The 27174-nt window shown below is 40.8% G+C and overlaps 1 protein-coding gene across 4 annotated transcripts in view; it reads right to left on the minus strand.

The window, feature by feature from the left end:
• Positions 1 to 11997: 11997 nt before the first annotated feature.
• The window catches only part of CDC42 (cell division cycle 42), a 36174-nt gene continuing 20997 nt past the window's right edge, over positions 11998 to 27174 (minus strand). For 3 of the 4 annotated variants that reach the window (XM_081056591.1, XM_081056592.1, XM_081056593.1), the window contains exons 2-6: positions 25978 to 26132; positions 23589 to 23661; positions 18778 to 18887; positions 18462 to 18659; positions 11998 to 15617 (exon numbers count right to left, since the gene is read on the minus strand). In XM_081056591.1, coding sequence (XP_080912717.1) covers positions 15528 to 15617; positions 18462 to 18659; positions 18778 to 18887; positions 23589 to 23661; positions 25978 to 26082 — 576 coding nt within the window. In that variant the 5' untranslated portion in view covers positions 26083 to 26132 and the 3' untranslated portion in view covers positions 11998 to 15527. The remainder of the gene's footprint in view (positions 15618 to 18461; positions 18660 to 18777; positions 18888 to 23588; positions 23662 to 25977; positions 26133 to 27174) is intronic. The other variant, XM_081056594.1, reaches the window with a different exon arrangement.

The following is a 27174-nucleotide window of genomic DNA, read 5'->3' on the forward strand; positions in this document are numbered from 1 at the left end:
GCGCAAGGCCTCCCTGGAGGGCCAGCCCACATGGCTGTTATAAATGATGCCCTGGACAGCCATCTGACCCACTGTCTCCTGGTCTCCTCATCTCCGAGTTCCTGAAACCTCGGCCAAAGACAACAGTGTGGACTCGTTTCTTCGGGGCCCAGAATGGAAGGCGCCCCAGCACCTGGGAGCAGCTGGAAGCTGGAACTCAAGGACTCATCACTGCTGGTCTCCCCATCCTGTGCCAAGTGCATCTGTAAACAAGCTTTCTCAATGGCTCCCTACAGCTGCTCCCAAGGGGTCAAATGGGAGAGAAACGGGCTAGAATCAGGGCAGCCCATGGCTTACAAGTGAGAACTGAGCCAGGCAGGGCCTGGTCTGAAAGATGGCCCTGGGTATGTCCCGGCCTATGCTGCTGGCCCTGTGCCCAGCCCTGGATGGGTTCGCCATTGCCTAGGATTGCTGCCCTGTGCCAGGCTGCTGGGACCCCGAGAGGCATGGGGCCTGTGTCACACTGCTGTAGGTCCCACTGTTTTACAAGTTGGCGGAGAAAAAGAGCTTGCTGGGGTGGAGATGCCTGGATGCTGGGCTGTTGTGCGTGATTCTGTTTGCTATAAAACAGCCAGACATTCCTAGGACCTGGAATCGCGCCGAGGCCATGGAGCTAGCCTTCCCGGCCATATATCTCCAGGCGGGGGACAGGCCTAAGACATCTGAGATAATAAAGACATGATTGTCTCAGCCCTGGGGCTTGTCTCCCCTTTGTCCCAGGACCCAGCAGCCAGCAAAAAGTTGAAAGACATCCTCCCCCTTCTCCTGGGAAAGTACAAATGCATCAGATTCTATAGCCCCTGGGGTGAGCTTCCCAAGCAGCAGGCCTGGGATTCCTGCTCTTGGCTCACCACATCAAAACGCAACCAAGGGCCCATGGGTGGCAGCACACAGGAGAGACTGCGAGTCACCAGAAGGTGGGACACTCACTCGGAGAACAGGCCCTTCTCTAATTCTCACCAGCCCTACAACATAGCAACTATTCAATTTTAGGGATGAAACTGAAGCTGAGAGGTTAGGGGACTTGTCCAAAGTCACAGCCATTCGATGACACAGATGGTTTGAAACCTAGATCTGCTTCACTCCAGGGCCTGCGACTTCCACAGTAACTCTGTAATCCCCCCGCTTCATGCTGCTTCTTTTCTTAAAATCCAACTTAACCCCAAAAGCAGGTGGTTTTCCCTTTAATATCTAAAGGGAAAAATTCGTATGTGGAAAGCAAAACTCAGACTCCTTCATCTGGATGCCAAGCAGCAGTTGCCAGCCTGGTCCCCCATGAGTCACCTCAGTCTGACCAAGTGTTAGCAACAACCTGTCCCCAGGGCGTGTGGCTTCATGGAGGGAAAATGGCACGAGAGGTGCTGAGGATGAACCTTCCCCACTCTGCGTTGGCGGAATGCCAGTCCTAGCTTCAGAAACCAATGGGTGGGACAGAAACCAATGGGTGGGACAAGGGCAGTGTCCACACAGAAGGTGCTCGAGTACCGGGGTGCTCGAGTAGAGGCAGCACTGGACTCAGAACCAACAGACTCGGGTTCAATCTGCACAACCTTACAGAAGCTCAACTCTAAGGCGGTTTTCTCCCCTGTAAAATAATCACCTGTTCTACCTGCCTTGCAGGCTTTCCTGAGGATGAACATGAAAGCATTTTATCAGCAGCTTTATAAATCAATGCTCTTTTGACCCACGTGTGTTTTTTCCCGTTGGTTTCTTTGGCATTCCTGACACCCTCTCTTCTCCCTGCTTTTCTTCTGTTCCAACATCTGAACTCACTATGTGCTCAAGATGTTGTAACCATGCTGGACACAAGGAGAGGCTCACATACAGGTTAAGAAAAGATGACAGAAACGTCAGAACATCAGACAGTGTGAGACCAGAGCCAAGTGGCTACAATGAACCGAAGGGCCAGCCTGCTGAGCAATGGCCAGGGTCTGTTTAAGGTTCAGATCTGCCCAAGGCTATGGGGCCTGAGGACTAGAGGTTTAGCTTCTCCCTAATCAGACATCCAACTGCCCATATCCAACTGCCCATAGGCAACAGTATGAACCACATGGTCTTTTGGGCGACATCCTGCCCCAGGAGCCCATCAATCTGCCCGACTCCCTGCTTTTTGCATCCTCTACTCATGACCTTGGCAAACTGGGAGCCTCGACTCTATTATACACACAACTTCCCTCCTTGGGAGTAAAAGGGGCTAGGAGAAACCAAGCAGTAGGAAATCTTTCTCAATGACCCAGGAAAAAGCTAAAAATTCCCCTTATTTACCCATTCTGGCCATCTAGGCTCAGAAGTGTCAGGGAATGTGGAGGTCATGTGGTCTAACAGCCCCAGTGGACACCCTTAAGAGGAGTTCTCTGCTTGCACACATTCCACCCAACCCAAAGCTTCTCTACAGCCCCGAAATAAACCAATGCCCTCCAACTCCCATCCCCACATGACATTCCACTCTTCCCTGGCAACCCAAATCTGATGCTGCTGCTTCCAGGGACAGAATGTATCTGTCTATAACAGAGGGTGTCTTATTAGTCTGCAAGCTCCCCAAAGACAGAGTCTGCACCACGGCTTGGTTCATGATCCAATTTAAAAAACCATAAAGAATGAAGACTGACGCTTGGCTGAAGGTTAACTGAAAGATATTGTTATCTGAGAAAAGGGAAGCAACATCACTGGCTCTGAAGGGTAGTAAGGGTTCTCAGAATTCCAAGTACAGGCTGCTGGTATGGGGAACAAGACACTGTAGGCAGTGGGCTCTTTACCCAGCACCGTGTGAGTCTGGACTCTCTTCCCAGGCGCAATGAGCAAGGCAGAAACTCAAGAAACCTTGCTAAGACCCAGGTGTACAACCAACCAGACTTTTCTTGCTGTTTCTCTGCCATCTAGTGGCTCTTCTGGAGCATTACAGGTCCACTTCATGGCCATTTTCCTCGGCCCCTCCAGTACCCTCCTAAATAATGGTACCACTTAAACAGCCAGGTCTTATGCTGAGTGCTTTACCTACATTATTGCTAGTCTTCATATCACCACAAGTTGGGTATTAATTCCATTTTTCAAATAGGAAAACCAAAGCTTAGAGTAGTATCACTTGACCAGGGTTGCACTCGAGGTCAGCGAAAAATGTGGTACCTAAGTCAATCCTCGTGCCATTTCATTTCCCGGAAAAAGAGAAGGCCCTAAAACTAAAAATCATCTACATTTTTCCATACATCCCTACATAGTTAAGATCCTGGTCATGGAGATGGGACCACAGTCTCCTCCAGGCCCAAGATACACCAGGCACAGCACTGGGAATTGGGCAAATCACTCCACTCGATTTCTTCACTAGAAAATTGAGAGGCCACAAAAAATGTGTACACAAATATTCACAGGAACACTACGCATAATAGCTAAAGGTGGAAGCAACTCAAGAGTCCATCAACTGGTGAATTAGACAAACTGTGGTACAGCCATAAAAAGGAATGAAGTCCTGATATATGCTCAAGTACGGATGAAGCTTGACAAGTTAACTGAAAGAAGCCAAACACAGAAGACCACACATTATATGATCCCTTTTATATGAAATATCTAGAATAGGCAAATCTACATAAAAACAGAAAATAGAGTAGTGGTTGCAGGGATTGGGGGCGGGGGAGGAGGGTTTAGGGGGTATAATAACAGCTAAAGAGTACAGGGTTTCTTCTTGAGGTAAAGAAACTGTTCTAATATCATGGTCATAATTGCGTAACTCAGTGAACATATAAAAACCACTAAATGGTACACTTTAAATAAGTGAACTCTATGGCATGTGAATTACATCTCGGCCAAACTGTTGCATACTCCCCCACCAAAAAAGTGAGAGGATTGGTTTAAATAACCTCTAAATACCCACCCTTCCTGAAAGTTGTCTTTTCAGCAGACAAAGTCATCTGTCATAGTTAGTGCCAGCACTGATACCAGCTCCAACTGGTATTAAGACCAGTCCCATCAAAGGCCATCTGAGGACCTTTGCTCCATGCCCTGAGCAACCTCTGCCTCCAAGATGTAGATACCCTCTCTTCCTCCTTAAGGAACCCAAACTGCAGACATCTATATATCCACTGACTCTAGGGAAGAAAAATAGGGCAGATGCAGCCTGCCTCCATCCCTGGTCCCTTTTCCTAATGTGCAGCTCCAACTTGAGCTCCACACTTCTGAGAATGTTCATTCACACTTTGGGGGACAGCCTATATTGTGGGAAACACGCTGGCTTTGGCATCAGAGTGCTTTAGAGCCGAATCGTGGTTTCATCATTTTGAAGCTTTGTCTTGGGCAAGTTACTTAGCTACGTGGAGCCAATTTTGTGTAAAATGGTTAAGAATACGCTTCTACTACTGCTATGGAAACGGCATGTGTATCATTTGGGGTAACATTCCACAAGCCAGGTCCACTGTACAAGACATCAGGAACACATCCTCTCCTGGGCTCAAAACTCTAGTCCCTGAGAAGTCCTACCTGATTACTCCCTTCACTTTCAGTCTTCCAACCACTGAGGCAGTCTGATGGCCACACCACTAAAAAACACTCCCCCATGTCTGTAGATTTCCTGTTTGCCTGTAATTTATTAAATACTGTTTTGCTCCTCTTCACTGGCAAGAATTGCTTGTCCTGTCTTTTTAAAAAGTGAGTATCCTATGTTATGTAGCAGGGACCAAGTCCTGGACTGTGTATAGGATCCAGGGTGGTTCTGCCATGAAGTGTGCTGTGTGACACTTTAGTAAAGTACCCTCCCTTCGCCATGTGTGAATGAGAGACTAACAACAACCTTAGATCTCTTCTAGGTATGTAAGACCATCCCTGGAAACCTATGAGCACTAATAACCAGTTGTTTGAAACACAAACAGCACACTTAAATGAGGCAGAAAAGATGTCTACAACCAGAAAGTACCAATACGCTATTGGGGTCTGACAAGCCACTGGCTCAATTTTTAGCTGCATCACTGGTACCATACTACCACACCCTCTCTCCAACTGTGTGCTCTAACTTCTCTCTTCTATTAGACTGAACAGGGATTTGTCACCTAGTTGAAAAACAAAACAAAACAAACAAAAATAAACTCCTATGGAGGTAGGTATTATTATCCGAAGGAAAAAACACCAAAGTTAAATAACTTGCCCGAAACCATTCAGCAGGTAAACAGTGGAACCAAGATTCAAACCCAGGCAGTCTGGCTCTACAGTCCATGTTCTTAATCATTACTCTATACTGCCTCTTGCAAAATGGACAAGATATAAACAAGTGTTCCGTTAAATGAATAAACGCCTCAGCAAGAATAAATCACACTGGGTGACGCATCATTTTGAACCCTCTAACATTATAAAACTGGATGCCCTTCTATGAGAATTCCCTAGCAAATCAATCTTTGTCCTTTTGTCTGACTCAATGTTCACTGAGGGTTGAAGAGCCATTATCCCTAACTCTTATGACAATTCTGCAAAAGGTATTACTGGCTCAATTTACAGATGCGTAAATCAAGACTGAAAATCTAAAGCAGTTTTCTTAAACACAGCTAGTTACTGACAAGAGTCTAATTCAAATGCAGACTCCTCTCCTTCAAAATACATGAGCTTCTCCTATTATTCAATACTGTTTCTATTTAAATTTTACAAAGTTCTATATGGAACTGGCGCTAGAAGGATTCCCAAAATACAAATAACCACAGCAAATGTTCTATTTTATATCAATTGTAATGGAGAATGCCAGGATATTTATGACAGATACCTGTAAAGAGATAGTTTCACTGCTGAATTATATTAATGCTTGGATCTTACTGGTATTCCCAGAAAAAAGTGGTCCATAAGATGGAGAAATACAGTGTATGCCACTGTTAAGAAACCACATTTATCCTATAGGCAAAAACCAAGTCAGTCTTTACTGGATACTGCAAATTGAACCAAACTTTAGAACCTCTCAACCGTATCAATGAAAACCTGACTCTTCTTGAAGACTCAATAGTCTACTTGCATATTTAATACAGAGGTTTTATAGATTCTCATTGATTGCCTGTGAATAGCAAAAAATTCTTGGAGCTGTAGTGATGACCTTGCACCCATGTGATGTGCAGCTCTCTTGGCAAAGCCCTAGAGGTCCCATGGAGTGCAGAGTATGTATCCATGTTTGGGACAAACGTGTGTTTGTCCCAGTGAGTCCCCCAGGAGTGGGGGAGCAAAACTGCCGGGCTTGTTTCAATCCCAGCAGTTACTTCAGGATAACTCTTCTCTTTCTATAATGAGGTTCTATGTTTTATTTGGGGGGGGGGGAGGTCTACTGCTAAAAATACACAAACTAAAAAGGAACAGAAAACTATTTTATAGTATCTACCCATGGGGAAACTGAGAGCCGAAGATGTATAGCAACTTGTCCAAGGAAATTCTGGTGCCCCCATTAGAACCTGGGTCTCCAACTCTCAATTCACAGGAGAAATGAAGGGATAACGTCAAACCCCAGAATGCCAAAGAGCAGGACTCCACTGAGCCACACTACATTTACCAGGGTTCAAGATCCCTCTGGACTAAGGAAAGGCTGGTCATAGAATACACTGGCATCTAAGACTGGAGTTTTATACAGTAGCCCCCCCTTTATCTGTGGTTTCACTTTCTGCAATTTCAGTTATCCATGGTCAACCACGGTCTGAAAATATTAAATAGAAAATTGCAGAAATAAACAATTCCTAAGTCTTAAATTGTGCTGTTCGGAGTAGCGTGATGAAATATTGCACTGTCCCACCCTGGACGCACTGCGTATGCCACCCCCCCAGTCACTTACTAGCCGTCTGGGTCATCAGATCGACTGTTGTGGAATCGCAGTGCTTGTGTTCACGTCACCCTTGTTTTACTTTACATGGCCCCAAAGCACAAGAGGAATGATGCCGGCGATTCAGAGAAGCCAAAGAGAAGCTAGCGGTAAAGTGTTTCCTTTAAGTGAAAAGGTTCAAGTTCACGGTTTTAATTAGAGGAAATAAAAAAAAAAAATCACATGCTGAGATTACTAAAATCTACAGTAAAACATCTTCTATCCGTGAAATTGTGAAGAAGGAAAAAGAAATTCATGCTAGTTTTTTGCTAGCACGAAGAAGCTGCTGCCACATTTCCAGCAGAGTTGAAGAAGTTGATTAGGGTTCGGTACTATCCATGGTTTCAGGCAGCCACTGGGGGTCTTGGAACACATCCCCCGCGGATAAGGGGGGACTACTGCAGTAGCAGATGAGGTAACTGCAAACTCAGCAGCCTGGGGTGAAGTCATTCTCACATGAGGCAAGTGAAGAATTCACAGATGCCTGCCCAACCTTCACAAGCTGCCAAGGGATGCAGCAAACTCCCAAACACCAATAAAACTGTGAAGTCTTCAAGTTATAGAGAAAAGGGGGCAGTTCTTTAGGGAGTAAGAGATTCAGAAATAAGCCAAAAATCCCTCTCCCATCAGACTAGTGCTGCTCAGGAGGTCTGGGAAGCTGGCACTAAGGCTCCACTGTGGGTCTGGAGCTCCAGACAAATGCCCAGCCCTGTCACAGAGGTGGTTCGAGATGAGATGTAAGGAGAATGCGGTATTCTTTTTAGCCCCCTGCAAGTCTTACCCTATTCCTGGCAATGGGACTGAGGGCCCCTCACTCACACAGCAGCCGCAGGACCCAGAAGCCAACGGGAGTCTCTGGCCCTGGTTTGAAGTGAGCCCACAGTCATAGTGAGGACAGCGTCAATCCATCCCATTTACTGCTGAGTACCTACTACTTGCCAAGCACTATGCTAAGTGCTTTGCATAGAGCATTTCATTTAACCCTCACAACCATCAAGTAAAGTATAGCCATTTCCATTTCACAGAGGAGAATGCAAGGCTCCGAAGGTGTAAATTACTTGCTAATGGTGAAAGATCAAGTTAGTGACAGGGCCCAAACTCCAATGTGAAGCCTCTGCATGCACTTCCCATCACCATGCCTCAGTTGTTTAACCTCAGTCTTGCCACCTGACAAATGGTACCATCTATCCTGCCTCCCTTATATGATTGTACTAAGGATAATCTGTCAGTCTCCCCAGAACACCAGTGGACTGACTCAGCTTCAATTCCTTTCTGCATCACCATCTTCTCCTCACCCTTCTGCCATCTATCAAGACCCCATTAAGAACTGGTGTCCAAACAGAAGGTAGAGTGCACCCTTGATTCAACTGCCAGTTTTAACTTAAATTCACCACTAGGTGGAGCTAATCTCAACAATCCAAGAAGTTCATTGGGAAAGACAACACACAGGTGCCAGAGTTACAAGTAGCTCAATAAATTGTTTAAAAGAAGCAAGACAGCATGGTACTGGCACAAGCTTTCCCACCTTCATGAAGCTATGCCCTAATAGCCCACAATCAGGAAGTTAAGCAAAAACTTCTTTCAGTTCAAGGTTTATGGCTCAAAAACACTAAATATCTGCAAGCCCACACAGGTAGCCCTCTCCAGTCCTTACTTCTGAGAAGACTGGCCACGTGACTTTGCATCAATTTACAGCTAAACCACAAATCAAGACACAGAAACTAAGACCCTATCCAATCAAATATTAACTCATCAGTATCAGGCTGATACACAGAAGAAGCTGTACCTGTTTAATCACTCACACTTTAAAAAAAAAAAACAAAAATCAATCCACCTGGAACTACATACTACTCACTGACGAGGGGCGGGGAGAGCCACATACCACTGGCCCACACCCTGCCCAAAGGCCTGACAAATAACATGGGGTGGGGGGGGGGAATACACACCAAAAGGAGAGGAACAAAGTGACTTTGTTTTTAAATTAGCAATAGACTTCACCTCCTAGAAGTCCAATTTAGTCTGTTGGAATAACTTCAATTTCAAAGTCATTTCAAGCACTAATTTGCACCATTTGGAATTTGGTCCTGTGTACTCTCTGCAGGTGAATTAGAATATTCCTGAGACGAGTGGAAAGGATATCCATCTCCAGTGCAACGTAAAGAGCACACTCGTCTTGAAGTAATCAGGGAAATACAGCCTTCCTCTACATTCTAGTTTCGACTTACCATGTTTCCCTGAAAATAAGACCTAGCTGGACAATCAGCTCTAATGCGTCTTTTGGAGCAAACATTAATATAAGACCCGGTCTTCATTATATTATGTTAGATGAGACCGGGCCTTATAGTAAAATAAGACCGGGCCTTATATTAATGTTTGCTCCAAAAGATGCATTAGAGCTGATTGGCTGGCTAGGTCTTATTTTCGGGGAAACACAGTAGAAAACCTTAACTGATCTCTACAACTCAAATACCTGCCCTCTCTCAAATTGCTGACTACTTAGAAGTCTGCCCAAACTATCTCAGTGCCATTTTACCAGTAAGATTACATGACTATGAACTCTGTAAACCCTCTGATTAAGTGGTCAAGAAGTGAGACTGGTTTGGGACAAGTTTGGAAAACCCTTTTCCTCAAAGAACAGATAAAGCTATAAAGACTTGTAGACCAAAACCACTCTAAAATTCCTGTCAGTTATCAATGAAACCTTAAGAGATCATCTAGTGCCACGGTTCTCCAACCCGTGGGCATATTAAAATCATCTGGTGAGTTTTAAAAAGCAGTGATGCCCCTCAAAAAACTAATGTGATAAAACTTGTACTTGATACCTAGGCTCTGTCTCCAGAGACTGCCTAAAATGTCCCAAGGCATGTTTTCCTCTGTGAGCTCCCAAGCCGACATGCATGCAGCCAGAGTTAAGAAGCACTGAGGTGTGCACTGGTCCCCAAACACAGCTAATCTAAGTTCTCCCTGGGGACCTTTTAAAAACTAGAGGAATGTTTTTTTTAAGCTTCCCATTAACTGTTGACCAACCAGGCACCTGACTTGCACCTACCTCAACAATGACCAAGTACAAACTTGTTTTCCAGATAAAGAGGCCAGGAGAGTGGAAGTTACCTGCCATAGGGCACGCTGACCGAGGACTGTCATTCTCCAATGTCTCCAGTGCCCAGTATGGAGCAAGTACTCTGACAAATGAATGTGTGCCGTGGGCATGCACACACAGATAGGATTTTTACTCTCTCTCAAGAGCCACTATAAGTGGGATAAGACCACATGTTTATTCAAGAGGAGGCAGTTATCAAAACTATAAGAGAAAGAAAATTCCAACTAGAAGTCAGGAGCCCACATCTATTTTATTCTGTTATAGCCTCAGGGCCTTACTAAGCACTTAAAAAAAAAATCTGTTTTTGAATTTACTAAATATTAATGAATGAAATGAGTGGCACAGACTTTGGGCTTGGTTACATGGAATCCGTGAGAAATTTTAAATTACTTGACCTTGCAGCCCCTTTGGCTCCCAGGCTCACAATGAGAAGTTCACTCTCAGAAGTCTGCTATATAGAGCCGGTCTCCAGAATAAAAAACGTGGAGCCAACCCGAACCTAATCTGAAGCCTGGAGGCAAAGCCCAATGACCCATGCGTTAGCAAAATAAATGCTTATTGTAGTAAGCCATCGTGTGTTAGGGGGTTTGTAAGGCAACATTATTGTAACAACAGCTAATAAAATAGGGGCACTTTGGAAAAAACTCAAAGTAATATATAAAGTATTTAAACAACTCTGGAAAGAAAGTAACATTAGGTCTTCTGTTGTTCTATGTAGTTAAATCTCTGAGTTGGGGGAACTTGGGGTAAGGCTTACTGAAAACAAGGAAAGCAAAATTAGGAAGGTGATTTAAAGATACTTCCCTCACATATCAATCAGAGATACCCAAACCATAAAGAGCTCAGCCCTTCCACAAAGATAATGGAGGTGCTACTTCCTGGTAAAATGCTGTCCCTTCCCCACACTGTTAAATTTCCAACATGTGTTAGCTGTACCCAGCAGGGACTAGGTTCCCGATCCTTCTCAAGAAGCAGGATCCTTGTAGACCAGAGTTTCTTAGCACTCAGCACCGAAATAATCACTAATAACACCAAAATGGGAGAAAAAATAGTCCAAACCTAACAACGATGAAAAAGAAATACCTTTATCCGTTTATGAAGACAGCAATCATAAGACACTATAGACTTAGTGATAGCTTTTCAGAACCAAAGTACATTAAATATACACACAAATTTTAAGAGGTATTTTGATTAAAATATGAAACTGTGAGGAAAAGTACACCTTAGAACAAAGGGAATATTGCAAATGTTCCTTTCATACCCTATCCTTTCTTCCCTTTAGAATATACGCCCCTATTAGCATAAAATCCAGCTCTAAGGATGCAACTTGAACAAAGTACAGAACCTATTTCTAAGATCTTCAGTAAAACATTGATATTTTAGAAAACCAGTGATGTATTAGCCTAAGTAAATACTAAAATGCTGCCACAAGTTAAGTCTGCTAAGAACTATTTTAAATAACCCTTCCCCAACTTCTAAATCACACTCCCTGGGCACTATCGCTCACTAAGCCAAGATGACAGGCAAGTTTCTTAAGTCAAAGAGAAAACAGTATTTAAATAGAAAACGACAGCTTCACCCATTTGCCACCCATGGTCTTCTGATTGTGGAAGTCAAATTAAAAATATTTAATTAGAACAGTGTTAGCTTTGATCTCGACTGTTCTCCTGATGTGTGGATAATTCCAACACAACCATGTGACCTGCCTTATTTCACTGATTCATTCTTGAAATCATGTACCCACACAATAGCTATTTTCAGAGCGACCTCTTCCGTGTCAAACCCTTCTCTAAGCCAGGAAACAGCATAATCAGGATGGATCCGTGTGCCATTGCACTAAGAACCACGATACACAGTCCCTCTCCATAGGGTCTCACAGCACAATCCAAGTACCTCTCCCCAATGTTGTCAACAAGAATGAGACACACAGGTTGAAAGAGTAAAGCTTGCATCTGCCTCTTCCTAACCCCTTCCCAACCAACCCAGCTCAGTTCTAGCATGGTATGGAATCAAGCCAAGCATGACTCCAAGTAGAAAACTATCAAAATGAGGCTACACTTTAAATAAAATCAACTTTATTAACTGGATTAACAGTTCTGAGTTTCTGAGATTCTCACACAAATCAGTATAATACCCTGAAGGTAAATGAATCATTTTTGCCACCTAAAGAAAATGTGTCCCATATTCATAGTCACAGCACCGAATTTGGAATCTGATAGAAGCAGTTTGGGTTAATAACCCAGGAGCAGCAGCTCTCAAAGTTAGCTGCATTTTGGAAATAATTGGAAAGCTTTTAAAGACCTCATTGCTCAAGCTGCACTCCAGTAAGCAACAAAGTCTGAAAAGCACTGATACAGAAAACTTGGAGGAAATGGCTGCTTTCCAGCTAATAGATGGATTAGCGGTGTGCTTTCTCCCAACAATGTGAGCTGTGAACCTCACTAAGAACTCTCATGAACCCACTTGGTATTAAGAGTTTGTAGGCTACTGGCCAAACTTAGGGGAGAAGACACAAACCTGAATATATGGAGGGGAAAATTGTATCTCAAACTGAATGCCAGAAAAAAATAAATAAAAGCACATAAAAATAATAAAGCTTTAAAATCTTATCCCAAAATTTGTTAGAAGTCGATGTTAATATGAGTCAAGTTCCCACTGCCAAATGTCTAAAAAGTAAGAGTCGGAGGGAAAATAACAACCCCCAGGCTGGCTTGTGAAGGGTTTTTGTTTGTTTAATACATCTGAAAAGAATGCATATACAAAGAATTGAGACATGAGAAAGCATTGGTTCAACACTAATGAATCTATAAGAATTAGGATTTGGGGAAGGTGGAGATTACCTAAACATTTTTAAAAATTGGAAACTGCAACCCAAATAAGCTGATAAAATCCCTATTAACACTTATGAAGAGTCTTCATAAGACTCCCCCCGTGACTTTTATTAAACTAGAGAGCCCCAATTGGCTGCTCTAGAGTTCCTCATGCAAAACAGAAATAAGGGGATTCCCCTGACTGGTCCCCATGTTGTTAAATGTTCTCCCCATCCCCACCCCACCCCTAGCTTCTTAAGGAAGCAGGTCTCCATCCTCCTAACTTGGAAGAGGATGTGAATCACTCCGCAGACATCTGTCCCCTAGCACCACCCCTCATATACACCAGGTCTTCTGCTGTGTTCTAGGAACACCGTATCACACACTATCAAGCTGCACATCTATGCTAAGCATATAAGACAATGACTGACGGGGAAAAATGGTTTTTTTAATTACGTACTCAATCCATTTGGTGCATTTCAAAAGGTGCAATACTTGTTTTCATTTTATCAGTAAAAGAAGTTAGAAATTAACTTCAAAAAAAAAAATCAGCAAATGGCTACCAGATTTCCTTGAAAGTCACAGTCACGTATATAGTGCATCCTAGAAAAGAGGAGGGGCAAGACAGGTTCCACCCGCTTTCATGAGTTTCATCAAATACTGGACCTACTCAAGAGTGGAGAGAAAAGGCAACTTTCAAAAAGGAGTATGTCATTAAATGAGGCATTTACTATACTCCTTCCTAAGAGCACCAGGTGGGGAACATGTTTTCTAAACTAGATCTAGGAGGTGGAATGCGCAATCACTCCATCCTCCTCCCCGTAAGGGCTGTCTGATGGTTAATGAATTTTTTAAAAATGACTAAATAAAAACAAACCCCACACACACTCCCCCCGCCCCCCCCCCAAAAAAACCCACTAGACGTCCCAGATTACTCTCCAGAGTGGAACCCAGGAGCAGCTTCAATAACCCAAATCAGTCTGCTACAGAGTCATCACAAGCATGCCTTGCTTTTAAACAAAAAACAAACAAACAAAAAACTGGAACAACAAAACAAAAACTAGTACTGATCACTTTTCTGACAATACACAATTACCCAAAATTAACTAGTACTGAGGGGGGGAAAGGGGCCATACCTACGGGCCTTGTCTCACACGAGTGCATGAGGGTAGGTGCAGGGCATTTGTCATTATTGCCAAAACAAATTTTAATTTTTAATCTTTAGTTTGATTTAAACATTGCTTTTAGTATGATGCCGACACCAGATGTGCAGAAAGGACTCTGGAGAGATGTTCATAGCAGCACACACCTGCGGCTCTTCTTCGGTTCTGGAGGCTCCAGGGCAGCCAATATTGCTTCGTCAAATACATTCTTTAGGCCTTTCTGAAAAGGGGTAGAAAGAAAAAAATGGGCAGTCTGATTTTCAGTATAACAATGTTGAAGATCGATTAAAAACTTTCAAACCCCAAGAGTTGGCAAAGAACACAACATTAAAAACATCCCTGAATCTCAACACAATCATCTCACTTCACCAAATTTTGTCCAGGCAGGGCCCTGGAAGGATCCAGCAAGTCAGGAGCAGAAGAGCAGAAATTCATGAGTGAGACAGTGGTCCTCTGAGAAAGCATTCTGCAGCCCAATGTATGTTACAAGAAGCAAACAAGCATGTGTGTCATTTGCTCATTCAATATGAGTCTTGGAATGTGCTGCTGAAACATTTTACATAAAAACAAGGGAAGCAGCTCTGCATTCAAATGAAACAGCTAGATATGGAACAGGACTGAGGATGGGCACTGGGCAGGTGGCATCCTTATTACATGGAAGGTGCAGGAAAGGATGGAAAGAGCGATTATAGTGGCTGCATCAAAGATATTCACTCTGAACTCCGTTTATCCCACCAGAGCCAAGGGGATTCAAGGAAGCAAAAATGTGAGTACCTGAAACACACGTAAAACTAGGGCCAGTCAATGCAACAGGAATAAAGCTTAATCAGGCATTTATACAAACAATTGTATATTTTTAATTTCAAAATTTGAAGGTAACCACAATTGTATGTTTCCCTCACAACAATAAAATCAGAAGCAGGAAAATATAAAGGTGGCAGCTTTACATCTCAACATTAACAAACCTTAAGTCAACGGTTAAAATGGATGCTATTCTTAAAAGATAACGTAACAAATAATCTCATAAGCAGTAGCAGATACATCAATATCTTTCCCACCCCAGACTAACAAATACTCCACTACAGAACAGACAGCCAAAGCGATAGCAACACAAAGTTTCACTGCACAAAGAAAAACCAGAAAAGAATCCTCCCTTCCCCATTATACTCTACTAGCAGGTCACCCTTTTTCCATAAAGTTTGTCATGCAATTACAATTAACAATTCATCATAAGAATTAAATGATGTTTGTGTTATTTTCTCCATCTAGAACTAAGATCTAGAATTAAAACTCTTATTTTCTCCAAAAGGACGTTCTTAATGCCACACTAAGTTCCCTTTTGCAACAGTAATCCAAACCAAAGAGCTCTGAGCATCAGGCAACTCAAGCAGCGGAAAGTAAACAAATCCAACTTGACTACTGATCACAAAAAATATTCTATGAGACACTGCATTCTTGATCAAAAACTAATACAGAGGTTGCTCTAAGGTGGTGAGTAAAAAGACGCAGAGGCTTTCAAACAGGATGGTTTTATTCCTTTGTATTGTTAAACGATCTTTCTACAGTAGTGGGACAGGAAGCAGCAGCAAAGAGGGGAAGGAGAAAACAGTTTAGAATATACAGCACTTCCTTTTGGGTTGAGTTTCCGGAGGCTCGAGGGCAGCTAGGATAGCCTCATCAAACACATTCTTCAGACCTCTCTACAAAGACAGAGGGGAGGAGAGAGAACAGCAGCCAGGTTAGAGGATTAGAAAGACTAGCAGATACAATAGCAGTCTGGATTAAATGAGCTGAATTCACAGAAGCAATGTGCCTTAAGAGAAAACAGCCAGAGGAAACAGATCTTAAGGTGATCGTTGGGAGAGTAGATAACCAAACAGAAACTTCTTACCTCAAAAAAGGTTAACTGAGCAAGAAAGCAGGTAAGAAACACCGTATGTTGACTTCTAAAATAATTACAGTTTGAAATCTAACAGTACAACAATTGAATGAAAATAATGCCAGGAGAGAAAAATGGGTATGTGAACACAAGAATAGATACATTTGTATAATTAAGCCTTGTAAATTCCCCAGTATTTCTAATAAGAATGACACACACATTTTGGAACCAATTACAATTTCAGGCTTCTGTGAATTCAGCCCCTGAATAACTGAAGGACACAAACAGCAGACTAACAGGCATGCTACATGTTTCTAGATTCAATAACATATCAAGATGGGATTAATCAGGATTTCAGAGTAAACCAGTTTCCCAACAAAAAGGTTCAGACATTGAAAAAGAGTGTTAATTGTTCAACAGTACCAACTGGGAATAGTTTAAAGAACAGACTCTAGAAACAGCATACACTTCAGTTATTCAGTAATGTTATCAGAGCAAATAACCACCACCCAAGTCATAGGAAACCAAAGAATGAGGTCTTAGAATGAGTTTTAGCGCAGTCCAATGCTTTAAGGTGTCTGCATGGGTATCAAAGCATAAAAGCATGGAGTGAAAACAAAGAATATTCTCAGATCTACAGGGATTACAATGCAGAAATACACTTACACCTCAGCCAGCACTCCAACGTGACAGTATAACTCAGTGGCATTGGTACGCTGGGCCCAGGTCTACAGACTCACCTAAACTCACCTAAATCTGAAGCTACAAGTTTACCACCCAAAAGAGTTTCACATGTTCTTTAGGTCAGTTTGATCCCAAATAAAAATTTTCCAAAGGTCCCAGAACACAGCTCCAGTAACAAGTGCCAGCCCAAAACTACCCCAAGGTGTTCCCACCCCCACTTTACCCCCACCATGGCATTTCAGAGGACTGGCACCTACATGTTCTATTAGGTACAAAATAAATGAGAAGTAACAAGTATTTAGAAAGATGCAAAGAAGTTAAAAAGTTTTCTTCTTTCCACTTCTTTTACAAAGTAGACATGCTAAACAAAAGTTAATGTTCTCTGAAATTCTTTCTACATATCTAGGAGCAAATTCTGGTCGTCAAATATAAAAGGAAGAAGGGGGGCTGGAAAGGGAAATATATTTTATAAGGAAAAGAGGTGTAGGATCACTATGAGAAACTAGGGCATCCCTTAATATGACGCAAATCTTTTCTTGCTTATTGACAGAGATCAACTAATCCCCTTCAAAATAAAACTAATCTTTGCTTTACCCAAACGATCTGATTAAAGAGTTCAGTTTTAGAAGAACCAAAAAACAATCTGGAGTCCTAAAAGTTCTAGCTCCCCAACATAACCGGAGACCGGAACATACTCATGTAATTAGTTATAATCTGACACCCATGTTCCACACACGTCCTTCCCCAACACATACACACACACACACAATTTTGTGAGGACTGTAGCAAAACACAGAAGCATCGGGCATTTTTTAAAAAATCTCAGCCAGTATTGTGCGTGAGAAGATGTAAAATCTTCTTTAGTTTTAAATATCTGCTTTTATAATAGAACTAAACTGCTAAAGAAAACAGGGTTTGGGAGAATGTTAGGCCTTGGAGTTATCTTGTCAATATCCAGAAAGGCATGAAAATTTTATCTTTAAATATCCAGCCTAGCGCTAAACTGGCAATTATTAAATTATGTCTAGGCCCTACATACTAAATACCTAGTACATATATAGTATGTAACTGAATATGCCATTTACCTTATTAAACACTATAATCAAGATTAATGTGATTATTTTTATAAACCCTTCAAACTTGCCCTATTTTAATTAGGCACGTTTGCTCATTGTCAAAACATCATCGAAACACCAGTACCTGCAAAACAAAAAGATTTCTGTGCTAATTATTTCCATAATTATTTCCTTTGCCCCTGGAATGGAGAACCAAGCAGAAGAATCAGTCAACAATAACCATGAAGGCGGGGAAGATGAAACGATGCAGGTCAGTTACAACTCTCACTCTAAATACTTGAACACTGCTCCCTGTCCTCAAAATTTGATGTTTCCCATCAAGCTATAAGAGTTCCAATGAATCATTCAGAAAGCAACAGAGGAACAAGAGGATCACATAATGAAACAATGCCTCCAAAAACTTAAGAATAGAGACACTGCATAAACATGGTTGAAAAATAGCCAAGGCAACTTCCTCTGACATGAAAAGTCTATTATGATTAATCTCCTATCCCAGCTGAATTACCCCAGAAACAGTATAGTATCAATTGTCAGAACTGACAAGAAAAGATCAGATCTATTTAGATGAAAATGTAAGTCTCTGGGGGCAGGAGGAAATCATTCACCTACTCTCTTGTAAATCTGTGCTAATCTAGGCCTTCCTATAATGTCTTTTTAAACACAATCCCTGACTTCTACAAATGAGTCAGTACATGGGAGCTCACCAACACAAGAGCTTTACCTACAGACTAGTAAGTTTCTCCATAAACACAGACCTCTGGCGAAAGACTACACGCTCTGAAGCTGCATTTTTCCCAGGCAGCTTTCTGGGCCACTGCAGGTCAGTGTGAGAAACCAGCCCCGAATGATACCGCGCTCCTGCCCCCCAACAGCTGCCAGTCAGCGCAGGGCTGCACAGTCCTCACCTGTGTGAGCGCAGAGCACTCCACGTACTTGACAGCCTTCAGGTCCCGGGCTAGTTTCTCAGCCGTCTCTGGAGTGATAGGCTTCTGTTTGTTCTTGGCAAGTTTCTCAATAGTAGAGGGGTCATCTCTTAGATCAATTTGGGTCCCAACAAGCAAGAAAGGAGTCTTTGGACAGTGGTGAGTTATCTCAGGCACCCACTAGAGAAAAGGCATTTTTAAAAATACACCTTTGTTAATCCACAAACCTCTAAAGCTATGTACAAGTCAGTAGAAGTTCTGCGACGTTTTTCAGGATGAGACTATCTGACCAACTCACCTTTTCTTTCACATTTTCAAATGAGGATGGAGAGACCACTGAAAAACAGACTAGAAAAACATCTGTTTGTGGGTAACTCAGCGGTCGTAATCTGTCATAATCCTCTTGCCCTAGGGGAAAAATATGGAGAAATCAGCAACTAAATGGTGATGTCCTTGTAGCATTAAAATCACAAGTCAGTCAATAGATTAAGCACACAGCTAACAGCACAGTGATCATTAATGAGAAAGCAATTTATTTATCTAACAAAATGTATGGTTTTATAATATACTATTTGAGAATATCCTCAGATGGCTAATTCTATTTAATATTTCAAGCCCCTAGAACAACAATGAATTTGTTATGTATTAATTACTCGCTTTATTACTAGTTGGTAGTTGTCAATCTGTGTGTCCATTAGCAACCCAACTATAATCCAATAAACACAATGGTTGCTACAGAAATGGTTAAAAAAAAAAAAATCAATCCTACGCAGATCTGGTTAAGAAACAATCACAGTGCAACCATCTAAGGAAACAAAAATCTCAGTGCAACTCCGTTGACGAAATCCATTGCTCATTCATGACTACAGAGCAGGTTCACGTTTAGTTAATGTGTGCATATAAGACCAGTATCTAAAAGCAAGAACACCTAGGAAAAAATTCAGCAAGAGATGCTAAATCTATGGGGAGAAATTCTGGTGAAAAAGAAAACATCTGTATGGTCTAAAAGATTTGTCTATAAACCACAAGGAGGAAAATACAACAACTTTGTGAAAAAAAACAGACATCACCTTGATTGAGTGATCAAAGTTACCATCACCATGAGTGGCAGATGAATATCATGCCGTCTGGGTGTATATCCTAAGAACGACGTGTCACTATTGTAGTATTCCAACCAAATAGCATAACCTGAACCTAATCATGAGGAAACACACCAAACTCAAAATAAGGAGTACTTTATAAGGAGAGGAGGCAGAGAAGATGGACCCATACTCTATAAAACTGTCATGAAAGACAAAAAAAGGGGGGGGGGGGAGGCGCCTGATGAACTGATCCAATTATATGAGACTAAAGAGACATGACAACTAAATGCAATACATGGTCCTACACTGGAAACACAAAAAATTGGACCTGGATCAACTGACAAACTGGAATGCAGATGTTCAAGTATTGTATCAATGTTAAATGTCCTGACTGTAGTTACACAGAACGTCTCTGTTCTTAGGAAATAGATCCTTGTTAAAGGCTAAATAACTATGATATATGCAACTTACTCTCAAATAGTTCAGGGGGGAAAAAATTAACGTGTATGTGTATGTTTAAAGAGAGTTAATAAAGCAAATAGGGCAAAACATTAACAATTGGTAAATTGGGTTAAAGGGTATATGGGGGCTCCTGGTACTATTCTTTCAACTGTCCTGCAGGCTTGAAATTATTTTCAGATAAAAAGTTTTTTAAAATAGCCATGGGGGACGGGGGGGGGGGGGGGGGCGGGGGGGCGGATGGCTCAATTGGTTGGAGCGAGAGCTCTTAACAAGGTTGCTGGTTCAATTCCCGCATGGGATAATAGGCACAGGATGCGATGGTGGGCTGCGGCCCCTGCAACTAAGATTGAAAACAGTGACTGGACTTGGAGCTGAGCTGCGCGCCCTCCACAACTAGACTGAAGAACAACAACGACTTGGAGCTGATGGGCCCTGGAGAAACACACTGTTCCCCAATATTCCCTCCCGCAAAAAAAAAAAAAAAAAAAAAAGAAAAGAAAAGAAAGAAAAAGAAAAAATAGCCATACACGTTTCCAAAATTGGGAGAGGAGAGGAGTCGCAGAAGGATTTAACACTCCAATTTCAAAACAGGTACAGTGAGCCGCCAGTTGGCTCCGTGGTTAGAGCGCAGTGCTCATAACACCAAGGTCACGGGTTCCATTCCCACACGGGCCAGTGAGCTGCGCCCTCCGCAACTGGACTGAAAACAACGACTTGACCTGGAGCTGAGCTGCACCCTCCACAACTAGAATGACAACAATGGCTTGATGTGGAGCTGATGGGTCCTGGAAAAACACACTGTTCCCCAATATTCCCCAATTAAAAAACAAAAACAAAAAAAAACAGGCATAGCAATCCTATGTATTTTTAAAAAGTTAAGTATTTCATGCCAATGTACACTTAAAAATGGTTAAAATGGTATTTTTTTACATACATTTTACCACAATAAAAAAAATTTTAAAGGAAAGTTAAATATTATGTAGTCTAGTGAATTTTTTTTTTTGGCCACCATTGAGAGAGAATACATGAATTTACGATAACTATCAAAATGTGATAAATATAACAGTTACTAAACATAACTGTAAGAGTTGCAGCCAGATGTGAGCTAGGAAGAATTCTATAAAAAGAATTCAGAACAAAATAATATGGTCAACAGAATAAATGCAACCAAACAGCTAAAGGAAGTCAGAGGTCATCTAAGTGGGGATGAAAGCTTTAGGGGAAAGAAAACTAAGTTACTGGTAGAACTTGAACCAGGGACAGAGACTTGGAGATTAAGCGCTTTGGAGAAGGAACTGGAGTCTCCTCAAGTACGTCACAAATAGGAGGTTCATTCTGGATACATACAGTCCCAGGTCTCCAGTACCTATCAGGAAAGATCTCTGGCTCATAGTGACCTCAAACAGTTGGGATGGAAACCCCTCAACTTGCCTGGCATGGTAAAATTATTGAATGAATGTCTTTTAACTCCCAGAAAGATTCAGAATCTAACATAGAGACGAAATAAATCAAATACTATTATTGACAATTTTGAGTTCCATTTAGCAATGACCTATCCTTAGTTAACAATCAGTACCTATACTATTCAAAATAATATGCCATATTAAAGACGATAGATCAGTTTTCTGCTTCCAACTTAAAATGTGTAACTGAGTAACTGATCTTAAACTGGGGCTTTTTTATTGAAAATGTAAAGAATTTAATGAAGGCTGTAAGTAATACTGTTTAAAATACATTAAAACAAATACAAGAAATCGTAAGTTTTCAGGTTTATTAAAGTTATGTATGTAAAAACTTGGGAATGCTTCACCTGCCAGGTCAAGCAAACTGAACTTTTTAAAATAAAAAACTGAATAAATTTATAAATGCAGTTTAAAGTGCTGGAAGACATTTAACACAGCTGTAAATGAGGCTGACTGGGATTAAAGTCTTGTTAAATAAAGTTAAATAAATCAATATTAATCAAAAGACCCTTGGCCACCTTGAGAATGACTTGTTAAAACTGACTGTTTTAATAAAAAATTGGGTTAAATTGTGCAACTAAATTTAAAGGTTTACCTACTTCAAGCTATTTACTGAAGAGAAAGAATGTCCACACAAAGACTTGTATACAAATGTTCACAGCACCAGTATTCACAATAGCTTAAAACTGGAACCTAAATATCCATCATCTCATAAATGGATAAACAAATTCTGCTATATCCATAGAATAAAATACTACTCAACAATAAAAACTATTGATACACACAACATAGATAAATCTCAAAAACATTATGCTAAGTGAAAGAAATCAAACACAAAAAGACTACACATTGTATGATGCCATTTATATGAAATTCTAGCAAAACAAAACTAGACTGACAGAAAGCAGATCTGTGGTTGCCTGGGGCCAAGGCAAGAGAAGGGACTGATTGTAAAGGGCACAGAAACTTTTCGGGTGATGTATCTTGATTATGATGGAGGTTACGTGACTACACAGTCAGCAAAATTAATCAAAATGAACACTTAAAATAGGTGAATCATACTTCAATAAAGCTGAAATAAAATACTGATTAAAACGTACAGGCTTATAAAAATAAGCTCTGACATTTGAAAACAAAATTTTAAATTTTCAACACCAAGTAACCATAAATGGTCTTTTCTCTACATATAAATTGCCTCCAAGGGAACACATAAAACAGAAAAATCCTTCACCTATTATGAGATACAGGTCATTATTTTATTTTCTCTATTTTCCAAGTTTCCTCTATAACCATTACTCTTATAATTTTTAATTCATAAAAACTTTAAAGGCCTCAGACACCATTAGAAAGCCACTGATCTCTAAACTTAATTGTTTGCTACTGTCTCTCCATTTTACCCTTCCAACTGAATCTAGACAACTCCTCAAAGTAGGCAGTAAAATACACTCCGGAAAAGCAATGTCAGCTGGCAGACAGTGAGAGGGTAACTCAAAAAAATGAAAAATGTAGAATCCCTACATACTAAAAAGATAACTTTCTGAAATTTTCCTTTGGCTAAATGAGCTCAAAATAATTCTGACAGAGAGAGAAGTCAGAAATTAAGATGTAGGGCCACTGTTAAAACAAGGAAGAAATAACACTGAGGAAATGGGTATACTTAAGTTATTCCTTTAATTTGAAAGGTTGACTACAAATGTCAATGTGAGCTAGATATTGGTTCACCCTCAAAATACTCCCAAATGTAGTATAAAATAACAAGCTACAAGGTGTCACATGAAGCTACCTGTACATGTATTACATAGACCTACTAAATAGCCTTCAAATTTCAGGGAGTGATAATACAGCTTGCCTAATGTGCTCTGCTCTCACTCTACTTTATCTTCTTCCACACCATCCACCCAGGGTAATTCAAACTCCTATTTGATATTCCAGATCTGGGATTGCCTTTTGGTCAAACACCAGCCATCATGACATTCAATCCTGCTATTAACAAAAGGAAAGTGGTCTGCTAATGTGCTAGTTTCCCAAAATGTCCCAAAAAAAGACAAACAACCAGCAAGTCATAGTTACAGACCAAAACATAAAAGACATCAAGTTTTCACCTGCAGTATCAAAAAGTCCAAGAGTATATGGCTCTCCACCAATCATAACTGTGACTGCATAGTTGTCAAAAACCTAAAAACACAAAAATACGACATTGTTAGTGGGCAAGAGGATGGTCAAAATGGTATGGGATAACTCTTAAACTAAGGCAATGTTTCCTTTCTAAGACTTAGTCCTCTCTCAGTCCATCTTCCTTATACAACCAACCTTGCATGAGCTAAATGGTTCTTGGAAAAAGTAATAGGAGATGTGTTCTGGAGTATCTGCTCTACCCGCAGAGCCTGGATAAAAAAAACCACTGAAGGATTAGCGGTGTCACAGGAGCAGAGTCCCTAGCTATACAAAATGATCCTTTTCAAGTTGGAAACTTTTGAGATAATAGTTTAAAGTTTACCTCAATGTTCAATCTGATTTCGGAGAAATTAATTCTTCACCGACCATTTCCTTCTAATCTAGAAGAATTAAAATCGCCTACATGCATGATAATCTTTTTCCCTTTAGGGTTCAAGACAAGAAGAGCCTTGTTACCAACAGACCCATCAGAGAGAAATAAAGGTTTCCTCAAGGTACTCAAGCAAAGTGTCCAAGAAAAGATGCAGATTGTTGGGATTTCATGAGTAAAACTCATGAGTACAAACCACATGACCTAAGATACCTTCTTTGACTAGTTGCTTTATTTGTAAACAGACTTTAAAACCCATAACAAACTCAATATATATTAATGTTGGTTATACTTATCTGTGAAAATGGGAGATAACGGTGGTAAATGGTAAATGACCCAATACTAATTCATAGTTATCTCTGAATTTACAATTTAAAAGCAATGCTTTCCAACTAGGAGAAGGATGTTACCTTTTAAGATCAGCCCTGCTTAACCTTTCAGCTATTTAACACTAATTTTCTGGTTCATGTTTTAATGGGTTAAGACGTTTACTGTGAACAAGAATGGAAGCAAGGGTATGAGGGAAGTGGCAGTTAAAAGAAAGTCAGTTCTTGATAATAAGAATAAGGAAATGTAAAGAATGTGGTTAAGCTCTCAAACCACACAGGTTATTTTCTTAAGTCATGCCTAAACCTTTCCAGACATACAAACACATACATAAAACACCCACGAGCCCACCTTAAATAGAACACCTGATGACAAAAGTCATTAAAGACTCAGAAATGTTTACAAGAAAATAATTCTGATGAGACTGAAATACAAAAATTCTTTGGTTGTCCTCACTCTGAAACAAGATCCGTGAATCGAAAAGTCCCCTAAAAAAGTCCCTGTCAACTTCAGAACTTCTTTCACTTACCATGTCCCCAGATGAGCCAACACAAAAATACCATTTTGTGTTTAATTACATCTTCAAATTCTCCCCCTATAAGAAACTTTATCTTTCTTCCTATAGCCTTGGCCTACCTCAATCACTTTACCTGCCTTGGGACAGTATAGGCTATCAGTTCTAATTAAATTACCAACCTTTAACAATTCACCCTCTTAACAATGCTCATATACATCTGAAGATTAACCTAAAGTACTCATATATCTCCTTCCTTTTTACACAAACAGTAATGTCTTATTAATCTACATAGGTGCTACATAACCAATAGCTCACTTAACAGGTGGTTATTGCCAGGCCAACCCGACTCCCTATCCCTACTCCCCTCTCACCACTGAATGGCCCTTTGCGGTTAACATAATTACTATACCACTGGGTTGGTCAAACAACCTGGGACAAACACTGGATCCCCAAATGCATTTCTTCGCAAGTGTTACTCTAACCAACTCTCTCTCACACTTCATTGTTTTTGTTATTCCCATTTTTCCACTAGGCTTCCAAGAAACTGATAAAAAGGTATGTGGGCAAGGACGCCCAAAGGCTTCTGTTGGTGTTCTTTTAACAAAAGCAGGTCTTCTCTGTCCCTGAAAACCAGTCTGGCACTCCACTACTGCTAAGACAACAGCTCCATAAGACTCTCTTCTACTCCCTAAGGAGAGTAAGTGTAGATATACCACTTTCTCTGAAGTTGTAAGACCCCCAAAAAGCATCCCAAAAGACCTCCAATCACTGATTAATCATTGGCCAAGATATCAAAACAAAAGTCACCTCATTCCAAGATGCAGGGCACACTTCTCCAAACCGAAACACCACTCTTTACAATCTGGTCTACTGGAGTTCTGCCTCCCAGCACTGCTTGCAAACCCTGTGTGACCCCTTCTGACTTGCCACTGATTTTTCAGCTGTTTAATTTTAAAGTGTATATAATTTACCCATGAGAAGTCAAGATCTTTAAAAACAGGAAACAAAGGCAGACAACAGGAAAATTTCAGTATACACAAGAATTTTCAAAAAAGTACCAAATTACAATACATCACTAACAGAGGAAAGCCTTCATACTTACAGTCGGTACATACTCAGATGGAAATTTGTTCGTTGTATAGGATATCAGGAGACATGTTTTACCAACGGCACCATCACCCACCACAACACACTTAATTGTCTGCATTGCTGAAACCGTTTTCTATCCACTTTAAATACTTCAAATCCGATGATGACCTACAAAAAGATGAAAGATATTTGTTTTATTTATTTGTACTTATATATGTACTTTTTTTCTTAATTTAACAACAGGTTCACTCACTCAGAGCAAGAACAGAACTAGCACCCCAACTACTACGGCTGAAAAAACGTAAAAAGAGAAACAGTGACTTTCTCAAAGTCACAATAATAAGAGTCAAGTTTCCGATCCCTTTCGACTTAAGCAGTTTTTTTAAAAGTCCAAAGCGGTGTAAAAAGCAGCATATTTCGTTTTATAATGAAAGAGAAGAGGCTATTTCAGAATGAATCCCATGTAGTGTGCCAAGGACTATTTTGTGAAACTTCTCCTTCCGTTAAATGTGCACACACGCGTGTGTGTGGACCAGACTGCAATAAAGGCCGATGCTTTAAAGAATGTGCCATATCTCCAACCTTACTGAGCTGTAGTTACTCGGACTACAACCAACAAGCAGCAGAGCACCATCCTCCCCCACCCCGCTAACAGATGAGCAACAGGAGGAACTGGACAGGAGCAGAGTGATTCTTCCTCTCAGCAGCTGTTTTAGCACCAGGTTGCCTAGTGACTAATTCAATGCTCGTGGCACGAAGAAGCCAAAACCTAATTTTTATAATTAAAAAGAACCCTCTAAAGCATAATGACTTATAAGCAGATATAATTATTTGACTTCGCTTAGTGTAGTCCTCTATTCTAAGAAAACATCGATTACAACAAACACAGTTGTAACATTTCATCGATTATGAGATGCTTGTTTTCACATTTAAATATCCCTACAATCAGAACGTGTCTTTACTGAATGTTCTTTACAATCATTACCCCTCCCATTTTGACACCTACAAAAATGAAATAAATGGCATCTTAGAGTCAATGAAAAGTTTTAAGTTTTATTAGAAGAATAAAAAAGAAACACCACTTCCTGTATACCTAAATTTTAAGATAAAGTCCTATTTCATTATAATCCTGAAAAAGGTTACAATTTCTTGTTGGCTACAGCTGCCACCTTATTAAACATAAAAATGTCATAGAATCATCTAACTGGAC

Source organism: Rhinolophus hipposideros (assembly GCF_964194185.1).
Source record: "Rhinolophus hipposideros genome assembly, chromosome: 8".
Classification (NCBI taxonomy): Eukaryota; Metazoa; Chordata; class Mammalia; order Chiroptera; family Rhinolophidae; genus Rhinolophus; species Rhinolophus hipposideros.